Here is an 11,045-nt window from a genome sequence, read left to right as displayed (position 1 = left end):
CAAGTATTTTGTAGCGCAGTGATGCTCCAGAGCAGCTGCATTGCTCCTCACCTGTACTGTGGCCTGCTTCCTCTCCAGTCTGTCCTGAGTAATAAAAGCTTGACTTAAGCCTTCACAGTGACATACTCTTATTTAAAATAGACAAAAACAAACAATTTATTTTACAAAACATCTGCTTTACATTTAGGAAAATAGGCCGGACAAAAACGTACTACAGCGCTTAATATCAACCTTATTCTGTTTGTGATAACAGCAAAATCAGCCATAAATATCTTTAAAAACCTGGAAACAAAATAGAACCTGTTGTGATTTTACAGTGTAAATGTCACATTAAAAGTGAATGGATGTATTTGAAAGCCCAAATGACAATAAAAGCAACGGTGCTGCCTCATTCAGATGAGAAGATGTAAACAGAAAGTATAGGCAGATCAATTAATATTTGGACATTGACACCATTTTCACCGTTTCGGTGCCACAGTGGATTTAAATGAAACATTCTGATGCCTCCTGGGCATCAGAATAAATAAGAAGCTCTTCAAGGGTTAGAGGGAAAATGTTTCTCGCTAAACTTTATAATTAACCTCATAATGTTAGACAAATAAAACAACAAACAAGTGTTTGTACAGCAAGAACATTCTACAAATTTATTACCAAAATCCATGATGATAGAAATCCCTTGTGAGTGTGTGCTGGTGAGTGTAGGTTGGTCAGGAGAGGAGCTCTGTGAAGAGTGACTGATTGGCAAAGTCAGCCGGTCTTTGCTGTGGGTGAGGCAGCAACGGACTGCCGCTGAGGCCAAAATGAGGGACGCCAGCGCTCACGAAATAGAAAGGCACGTGGGTAATTCTTCCACTGGACCAACACTGAGAACAGAGAGACAAACATCACAGTGAAGCTGGTAGATAACAGACGGAGAAGACAGAAGATTATTCTGTTATCAGAGTTTCTGCTGGGTTAAATTTAAGACTCTTTTCTTACCAACCAGGAGGTAATTTAATACCTGTATCACAGTCATACCAGCTTATGTATGAAATGATGTTTCAAAACCAGTAGGAGCCAGAATTACCCATGACTATCATTTTCAGCACCTATACACATTTTTTTTTTAACAGTAATTCCTAAAATTCCATAAATTAATCAAATTAAATAAACCTGTACTCAGACAGCTAGTACAAAATACATTAACTTGTTACTACACTCAACAAAAATATAAACACAACACTTTTGTTTTCGCTCCCATTTTTTATGAGATGAACTCAAAGATCTAAAACTTTCTCCACATACACAATATCACCATTTCTCTCAAATATTGTTCACAAATCTGTGATAGTGAGCACTTCTCCTTTGCTGAGATAATCCATCCCACCTCACAGGTGTGCCATATCAAGATGCTGATTAGACACCATGATTAGTGCACAGGTGTGCCTTAGACTGCCCACAATAAAAGGCCACTCTGAAAGGTGCAGTTTTGTTTTATTGGGGTGGGGTGGGGGTCCACTCCTCTTCATTGGCTGTGCAAAGTTGCTGGATATTGGCGGGAACTGGTACACGCTGTCATATACATCGATCCAGAGCATCCCAAACATGCTCAATGGGTGGCATGCCCGGTGAGTATGCTGGCCATGCAAGAACTGGGACGTGTTCAGCTTCCAAGAATTGTGCACAGATCCTTGCAACATGGGGCTGTGCATTATCCTGCTGCAACATGAGGTGATGTTCTTGGATGTATGGCACAACAATGGGCCTCAGGATCTCGTCACGGTATCTCTGTGCATTCAAAATGCCATCAATAAAATGCACCTGTGTTCTTCATCCATAACAGACGCCTGCCCATACCATAACCCCACCGCCACCATGGGCCACTCCATCCACAACATTGACATCAGAAAACCGCTCACCCACACGACGCCACACAAGCTGTCTGTCATCTGCCCTGAACAGTGTAAACCGGGATTCATCCGTGAAGAGAACACCTCTCCAACGTGCCAGACGCCATCGAATGTGAGCGTTTGCCCACTCAAGTCGGTTATGATGATGAACTGGAGTCAGGTCGAGACCCCGATGAGGACGATGAGCATGCAGATGAGCTTCTCTGAGATGGTTTCTGACCGTTTGTGCAGAAATTCTTTGGTTATGCAAACTGATTGTTTCAGCAGCTGTCTGAGTGGCTCAGACCATCTTGGAGGTGAACATGCTGGATGTGGAGGTCCTGGGCTGGTGTGGTTACGTGTGGTCTGCGGTTGTGAGGCTGGTTGGATGTACTGTCAAATTCTCTGAAACACCTTTGCAGACGGCTTATGGTAGAGAAATGAACATTCAATACACGAGCAACAGCTCTGGTTGACATTCCTGCTGTCAGCATGCCAATTGCACGCCCCCTCAAATCTTGCCACATCTGTGGCATTGTGCTGTGTGATAGAACTGCACCTTTCAGAGAGGCCTTTTATTGTGGGCAGTCTAAGGCACACCTGTGCACTAATCATGGTGTCTAATCAGCATCTTGATATGGCACACCTGTGAGGTGGGATGGATTATCTCAGCAAAGGAGAAGTGCTCACTATCACAGATTTAGACAGATTTGTGAACAATATTTGAGAGAAATGGTGATATTGTGTATGTGGAAAAAGTTTAAGGTCTTTGGGTTCATCTCATAAAAAATGCAAAAACAAAAGTGTTGCGTTTATATTTTTGAGTGTACTTCATGCAACTTAACTTTTTGCTCTTTATGCAGCAATAAGATTCCTATTTTTATTTACATTTTTTAGCTTAATTAACTTAAACTTTAACCACTGAGGCTAACAGTATTTAAAAAAAAAAAAAAAAAAAAAAGCTGTATGAAGGTTCAAAGATATGATCAGTTAAGAAATAGTCATCAAACTTAGGAAAGCTAAAATGAGCTTAGAAACAAAGGCAATTAGTCACAGAATCAATTAACACTGAGCTTACATTAGTCGTGAATTCAGATAAACTTTGCTGTGCAAACTGTTCTTACTCTCTGGAGCAGAAAACATGAAAGCATTGTGGTTCATCTGTTTGTACGCTGACACACAGCAGGAAAGAATTTGATCCAGAATAGATGTAAAAACAAAAATCTTATGACTCAAAGCATGATGCAAAGAGAAAGAACAATGACCAGTCAGCTTTACAGCACAAGACACAAAGAGGAGTGTTAAGTTGGTGACAAACTTAAATCCACTATGACCAATAGAGTATATGAAGACATTGTGCTGCAGCAAGAAGCCTTTTCCTGGACTCTGTAGCTGCTAGTGGTGACACAGCATGGTATACATCAGTCTGACGGTGCTGATTGAAGCTAATTTTACTGTCTTCATCTGGCAGAGCAACAATTTAAGACCTTTGTACATTAAATTTAAGAAGTTTCAAAACCTTTTTTGAGGAAATTGACCAAAGTGAATTGTCAGAATTTTGAATCATTGGGGATATGTTGGCTGATATTCTTTTTAGATGTATGAAGAATACTGTATGTTAGAGGTATATTGAAAAGGGAAAATGGTCCAGCAGTGTATTTCATCACAAATTGGATATTTACCTTAAAGACACTGCACCACCCTCTGCTTAACTGTGACACACACTCTGCTACATGCGCTGGACAAACTATGCGATAACATTTCTAAATAATCCCAATCATCTTTATCTGTGTTGTTTCTGTTACAAAAAATGGTCTAATCAGCACATTTGCTGCCGTCTGTTTATCTCTGATTGATCAGGCTCTACACATTACTAATTAAAACATAGTGAAGTATTAAAAATGAGGAATTCAGGGCATAGGACTGACCACAGTGAGCAGAGCTCCGTGCTGGAAATTGGGGTGGAACTGCATCAGTCGTGGCTCGGCTCCTGCCTCCCCTTGGACAAACCCACTAAACAAGGAGGAATATTCAGCCCATGCAGGTATCAGACACAGCATCATCACAGGTAAATACAACACCTGTGAGCTCTCCTAAAGCTACACGAGCATGAAATGTAATCGCACATAAAAATACAAACCATGGCAGAAGCTCAAAGATGGGGTTGGCTCTCGTCTTGAACACAGCAATGATAGCGGGCCGGTCTGCTGCTTGTGGATCACCTGAGGAACAAATAAGACTGAGATGAGCTATTAAATACTGACAGGGTTCATGAGGATGAATAGAAGAAAGCTGAGACCTTTAAGAAGCACTGCAAGCCTCTCTCCTCTTGGATCCCAGGCTAAAGACTGGATCTCTCCACCAACGCTGGCAGACACATGACACAGCAGTGAGTGAAACGTATTCCGCTGTAGCACAAATATTCACATCAAATACTTATGCAGAAGTAGCTAAATCTCAATTACAAAATATATAATAGTATTAGCAATAAGATGCACTCAAAATATTAGAAGTAAAAGTACGGTAGTCCTGATTCAAAGTGGATCCTGCCATTTTAGTATTTGATCATTGTTATTGACGCATGAAAGCAGTGCTTCGTTGGTGGAGCTCATTTTTACTATTTGGTAGTTTAATCTACCAAAAATTCTGCAAGTTTGATAAACTCAACATATGTTTTGTATGCAAAAAAAAGCCTACTATCTGAAAAATTGAAGTAGAAGTATAAAGTATCCTGAAATAGAAGTAAACTAAAGCACAAGCTCCTTTAAATTGTACCAGAGATCAACTGATTATCCACCTTGCCGATAATCAGACCTGATATTAAGTATTTTCCCCAATTTTACGTATCGTTTTGAATCAGTTCATAATAAATTAGTTTAGAAATGCACCACTTTGATACAGCTGTAAGTAAGTAAAGTCCTGCCCACAGCAGTATCTGTTTGCTTACATGTCCTGAATAAATTATTAGCAAACAAACGCCGTTAAACAAAGTCTCCTTTTAGAAACTGTGGTGTTCTAAATTCCCACACCGGTCTTTTAATTTTTACTGCAAAGGTTTCTAATCGGTTCTGTAATGTACATCAAGTCTAAATATTACTTATTGATCTCCTTGATTATCAATGTTACTCAGATGATCAAGTCCAAAAACCCATTTCAAAGGTGCCTCAAACTGTCTTCATGTTTGTCTGTGGGGCCTTTTGAAAATTGCATTTATGTCTGTTTTTGATGGTAGGCTAGAAGACGGCCAATTATCCATTTAGTGAAGAGCTCTTACACGATGTCTCCATCTGCTGTGTTAAAGGTTGTCTCTGATAGGTCGGCCACCACAGCTGCTGCCTGCGGCCCCTGTGACGTGCTCGTAGGAACACCTGCTGAACAACAACAACATCATGCTGGTCATTTCTTTGAGCCTGTAACACGTCAAACTGCCTGCACAGTAAGAAAAGTTCTAAAAACTCTTCAAACACTATTAATCAAACTTTAGAGAAAAAAAACTATTTAAACAGCAAAATCAAATATGTACAAGTCTGTTACGTGTGTAGAGTGAGAACGCTGACCTGGAGCGTCAGTGAAGGTCAGAGCGTAGATGACCGTCTCTCCCTGAACAGTGAAGAGAAGTCGACTTCCATCTGGACTCCAGCAGCCGGACTAAGCATATCAAACAAACATTATTTAATAAACATGCAGTTTAGAAAATATTTTGCCACCTAATTGAATAACAACTTCAAACATGATGAGGTTTCACCTGGCAGCGACCTTTCACACATGGCCAGCGCTCACACGTCCACATCCTGGTCTCCCAAACTCTGAAGGAAGACATTTGATGTTTTATGCACATGTAAAAGCTTTCTGTCTGCTTATTATCTTAAACTAATACCTGCTGAACTCCCGAATATTCCACTAATCCCTCACATGTTCATAAATATTCATGTAAAGTGAGTGGGCCTCCATTATAGCACAGCACGCGGCCAATCACTCTGGTCCACACACACTAATCACGACAAGAGATTTTAACTTCAAATATGTTCTGCCACCTCTAAAATGAAAAAGGGCTGATGAAACATCTCATCTCTAAAGTTTTTCTCTAACCTGAACAGAGCAGACGGTGTAGAAGCCAGGACATGGCTGCCGTCAGGAGACCAGGACAGGAAGCTGACCCCACCTCCTCCGACACGCTGGAGCGGTACGCAGCTTTCAGCAGCCACATCCCAAACCTGAAAGAGGCATTCATGTCAAAGGGTGCTTCAGGAACAGAAAGAATCTCAGGTAAATCTTTTTTGACACACACCATCATAGTTGAGTCCATTGGCGAAGCCGACAGGAGGAGAGATCCGCTGGGAGACCAGGCGATGGAAGTGACAGGAGAGTGACCAGGATGAGACAAAACCTGAGCACAACCAGACGAAGGCCTGCACAGATCGAAAAAGGGATATTAAATACTAAATATAGCTCAAGAAAACACACAATGAGAGTTTCTACAGATTCAAATGAAGGCTTTTAAATGGTTTTTTAACTCTAGATAAAAAAGCTGGGCAGTACATTTTCCATCTGTAGCAAAATTTAGGTCAACAGCTGTTTATTAAGTGCCTGAATTCCTTGGCATGTACATCAAATTTGTGTCAGTAATTTCCAGCTGTATGTAGCAATAATGCAATAAATATGACTTGGACCCAGACAAGAAAAAGAACAATTGCGATTATTTCAGCCTATTAAATGTCAAAAAGCAGTGAAAAACATCTTCTTATCTTTAGCAATCTTCAAAGCCCAAATGCTAAAGTTTAAATATGTAGATATTTTATTTACTATATGAACTCCTGACACTCGAGAAGCTTAAATCAGACATTTTTTCGTTTTGTTTTGGGGCAAAACAATTACTCAGTTGTGCCATACCTGAATATTTGTTTTGAGAAACCAATCAATTAATGGACTGATGGTCAATTCAAGTTATTGCTAAAACTGACACTCACCCATTATGACATGAGCTTGCTGACTATTGCAGCTACCAGTGGAGGTAGAGGTTGGTAGGAAACGTCGTAAAAACAGACTAAAAAGCCACACAACAGCACATTTAGTCTGTACGTGTGTAATGTTTTCCAACAACTGCACAGAATCGTTATGACTTGCTTTACAGCAGACAAATCGAATAAATTCAAGAACTTTAAAAAGGAAATTCTGAATATTTAATACCGTTACGGTTTTGTTTTTCAGAGACTTGAATTAAATACTTTTTGTGGTCTGCAGGTACGCTGGCATGTACGTACCTGGTTGACAGTGAGCAGGGGTCCACATGCCAAACCAGTAAGCAGTTCTGACAGGCCACGGCGAGCGCAGACGCACACAGCGGCTTCCACTGCACCGCTGCAACACTCCTCTGTAGACGGTGCTTCAGTGTGGGAGTCGTGGCACTGAGAACAAAAGGAGTCAGAGCAGTGACAGCACTGTGACAGAATGACTGTGAGGTCAGAGAACAACACTCCTCTATGAGGCTGACATGCAGTCAGATTTTAGCTTGTAGGGCGCCGTCGAGACACACAGAAGTTCACTGTTGCAGAAAATTACTTGTACAGAAAAGTATTCATGAAATGTGAATGCATGGACTGTCATCTTGGATTGTAAAGCTTTTATTGACATTTATCTGCTTCATTTTATTTGATTTTCTACATCATGAGCGTCTGATTATAGATTTGAAATTTAGTTGTGCTGCTCTTGGGATAACAACCAAGTATGATAACTTGCTAAGAAAGCAGTAACGCTTTAGAATGACTGATAAAAGCTAGTTCTTTTGTTCCATGTGTTGACATTTTGGCACCAGCAGGCCGTCTACAGATCACATTTAAGGTACCTTTTGGGATTGTAGATCTTGATGGAGTCATCTAGCAGGGCTACAGCAAATTTATCTGTATGAGGATGCCATGCAAAGGCTCGCACCACACAGTCTGACCTGGGAACACGGAAGGGAATAAAACACAGAAAAGTTGCAATTTAAACTAACAAGTTTGAGACAAAAAAGAATGCAAATTTAAATAAATATTACACAGGTTTACAGAACATTGCAGAGCTTCAGTGGGTTTAATTATCCATTAATTTGATAATTTAATGAAGAGATTCATTCTTTGATACTTGAATCAAATCAAATCATCAGCAAAAGGAATATTGTCGTACTTCTACATTTGCTATTTAAACATTTAAACTGTCCAACATTTACCACGACTTCTGCACATCAGTTTCTTCATAATAAATACATTTCCACTCATTAATACTGAAAGAAATAGCAACTTACCAGTTTAGCACCTGTGAAAACTCAGCGATCATGTCCTCACTGCTCAACTGTTAAAACACACAAACATTTTAACATAATATAAGAACAAACATCTGGTAAACAAGCAAAACATCTTCAACCAACTTACTGTGAGGTGAGGAAACAAGGAGCCATGAAAGGAAGAGACCCATCGGAGCAACGCCAGGATACAACCAGAACTCATTGACAGCCATTTAGGCACTGCAAAAGCATCAATGACAGGAGAGTTAGTGTGTTTGCAAGTCACTGGATCTACAGCTTCAGGACCTCATGTGCCAAAGCAACAGATGAGACTTTAGTGCCTCACTTACCCTCTGTATGCGAGTTGGTAATTTCATTGAGCAGCCCTGTGAAACCACCATCCCGCCTGAAACAGACAGGAGGAAGTTGGATAAATGATCTTTGTCTGTGGAACTGTGATATAATCTCTTGCAAAATGTTACTGAAATACCGATGCTGGCTTCTTAGTGAGTATGAAGTAAGAAATATGGTCCAATTTGTTTGGCAGATTGCACTGATTTGCATGACTGTGAGGTGCAGCTGTATCCTTCTATTTCAGCTGTAGGGCTCCTCGGTTTATTTTAGCTTTTTGCCAATTCGTGGCTGTTTTTTAACTGACTGACAGCTCATACACACATTTCAGTCTTTGCTAAAGCTTTAAAAAAAATCATTGTTTACTCATCACTTCATCACAGTCAATGACACAGTGAGTAAACGCTACGAAACTGATGCTGCCATTGAGATCAACTTGCATTTTGGAACTCACATATTTTAGGAACTATTTGAGCTTTAGTGTCTTGCAAAACAGCACGTGTAACCCGAGATCAGGGATCACACCACACACCTTTGAAAGCTGCATCATATGTTACAGAATTCCATAAGATTACTGCCTCACAATATGTTGTGGACTGAAAAATAACAGCAGAACATCTTAAACTATAGCTGTAAATCTGATGATACAAGCTTATTGCAGATATATCAGTTTCTGTAAATGTTGACCCATAAGTTACAAAAAAAGGAGAGAAGTGAACAAGATATGTTTGAGGAAATAAGGTTTTATTCTTTTAAAAGCAGTACAGTGACTTCTGAAAGTGGAGAGAATGTTTTTAGAGTTGTATGTCTGAGTTGTATGTATGAGTTTTATGGCCTCTTCTCACATCCTCTACTGCCTTGCATTGTATCAATTTTCTTTCTTTCATTCACTAAAAAAAACTGTTCAAAATGTATTTACATTCTTAGGAATCAGTGAGAGCGTGTCTTTATTTTCAAAGATTTTTTCAAGAGTACAATCAAAGAGAATAAGTAGAGAAATAATATCCAAGAAGAAAAAAAACACAGCTGAATACAATTACATTAAAAAGCAATATGTAAAAAAATGTAATCATGACTGTAAATTGACCTTCAGGTAAAGTTTTGTTTTAATATTTGTTGTAAAATGTTCCAGGGGTGTGCAGCACAAAAACTAAAAGTTTAAGTTCAAATAAACATCCATGTTCTGCTAAATGTGTAAAATAATTGCCGTGGGATTGTTGTGGTATCTGCACTAAAATACTCAGGCCACTATCTGGTAATAAAATTTTGGTATCATAACAACGCTAATAGCGTGTTACTGTATGCTTTGGTTACTACACCTCGTATGTCTGTTCCTGGTACTCACCATGCTGCTGCACTCCTCATCCACAGTGTTTCAGAGTGATCCAGAAAGACTGCCTTGCTGCTGCTTTCTGTGCGACTGTGCAGCTTCAGAGACTCTCGGGGGAAATGCAGACTCAGAGGACTGGAGTCCTACAGAAAACACAACGTATTGGACTTGTACTAGGCTCCGTGCAGATGCATTTAGTAAATATTATCTTCAGGAATAAATTTAAGTTGTGCAATTTGGCATTATTGCCATTGCCACCAAATATTACATTCAAATTCCTGGAAACATGATCACCGTGTTTCCTGAAAGAATGCTGCTTATATGTTTATGATAAACCCAGCGGATCTGGATCAGACCTGCTTCAGTCGGTCTTCAGTGCTGGCCCCGGACAGCAGCTCGTTGTTGGACTCACACAGTGTGGTCTGTCCGGAGGGCAACGGAGGAGGGAACAGAGCCAGAGAGCACATCTTCAGCTCGGTGAAACCTCTCCACTAGACCCTGGAGACACAACATGGGTCCGTCAGGTAACGTTAAAAACAAAGAAGTGACTGTCATGTTTTTAACTCGACAAACAGTGTTCATACTGGGTAATTAGCTAGCTAGCACTAGCGGTTCAAGTTAGCTACCTAGCCTGCCGGCTCCTGCGAGCTTAGTTAACAACGTACTATCGCCGCTAAATGTCGTGGACGTTACCTGGTAGTGTGTTCTGTATACTGAGCTCAAACGTCCTTCCCCGAGTTTCCCCCCAAATAACTAAGTAAAAACAGACACTGAGCTGTTGTGACACATTTAGTTTCCTTCTTCAAGTCAGTCCCGCCGTGCGAGCTACGGCGAGCAAAAGGGACAAACACCTCGGAGCTTTACCACAGCGCGCAAACTGTACAAAGCTGAAGTACTGCCCTCTTCAGGACACAGGGCGACATTACATCCACACTGAGGGAAACAGGTACCAAAAATGTTTGTTGTTGGAGAGTTCAGACAGCTGAGACACACGAGTCAGTTGATTTACCATACACAGACCGAGCTGTGGTGGTTAACTTGCATCCACGTGCCATTATCCTAATGTTTGAATTAAATCTAAACACGGATATGTTTTGCTGTTAACATCTAGATGATGATGCTGCTTATCAGGGAGGGCAGAACGCATGGTCAGCAGCAAACCAGCATCCCTGGAGCCGGTGTGTGTTGCTCAAGGACACATCAGCAGCATCCTCCCTGCTGCTGCTGCTGATCCCAA

The 11,045-nt window shown here is 40.6% G+C and overlaps 1 protein-coding gene across 3 annotated transcripts; it reads right to left on the bottom strand.

Moving 5' to 3' along the window:
* Window positions 1-617: 617 nt before the first annotated feature.
* aaas (achalasia, adrenocortical insufficiency, alacrimia) lies at window positions 618-10,666 on the bottom strand. Of its 3 annotated transcripts, none has more exons than XM_022204507.2 (17): window positions 10,502-10,663; window positions 10,165-10,306; window positions 9,824-9,951; window positions 8,478-8,533; window positions 8,276-8,367; window positions 8,149-8,195; window positions 7,711-7,809; window positions 7,130-7,273; window positions 6,157-6,277; window positions 5,958-6,082; window positions 5,614-5,674; window positions 5,426-5,516; window positions 5,143-5,239; window positions 4,168-4,235; window positions 4,009-4,090; window positions 3,797-3,881; window positions 618-863 (listed from the first exon to the last, which is right to left on the bottom strand). In XM_022204507.2, exons 2-17 carry the CDS (start codon window positions 10,273-10,275, stop codon window positions 708-710), a joined length of 1,563 nt encoding a protein of 520 aa, XP_022060199.1. In that variant the 5' UTR covers window positions 10,276-10,306; window positions 10,502-10,663; the 3' UTR covers window positions 618-707. The 3 variants fall into 3 exon arrangements, with proteins under 3 accessions (XP_022060199.1, XP_022060200.1, XP_051804984.1); XM_022204508.2 differs by having other exon boundaries at window positions 5,143-5,236; XM_051949024.1 differs by lacking the exon at window positions 3,797-3,881 and having other exon boundaries at window positions 10,502-10,666.
* Window positions 10,667-11,045: the final 379 nt, after the last annotated feature.

Source organism: Acanthochromis polyacanthus, chromosome 6 (genome assembly GCF_021347895.1).
Source record: "Acanthochromis polyacanthus isolate Apoly-LR-REF ecotype Palm Island chromosome 6, KAUST_Apoly_ChrSc, whole genome shotgun sequence".
Lineage (NCBI taxonomy): Eukaryota > Metazoa > Chordata > Actinopteri > Pomacentridae > Acanthochromis > Acanthochromis polyacanthus.
The sequence above is the reverse complement of the archived record's forward strand: the minus strand, read 5'-3'. Positions and strand labels throughout refer to the sequence as shown.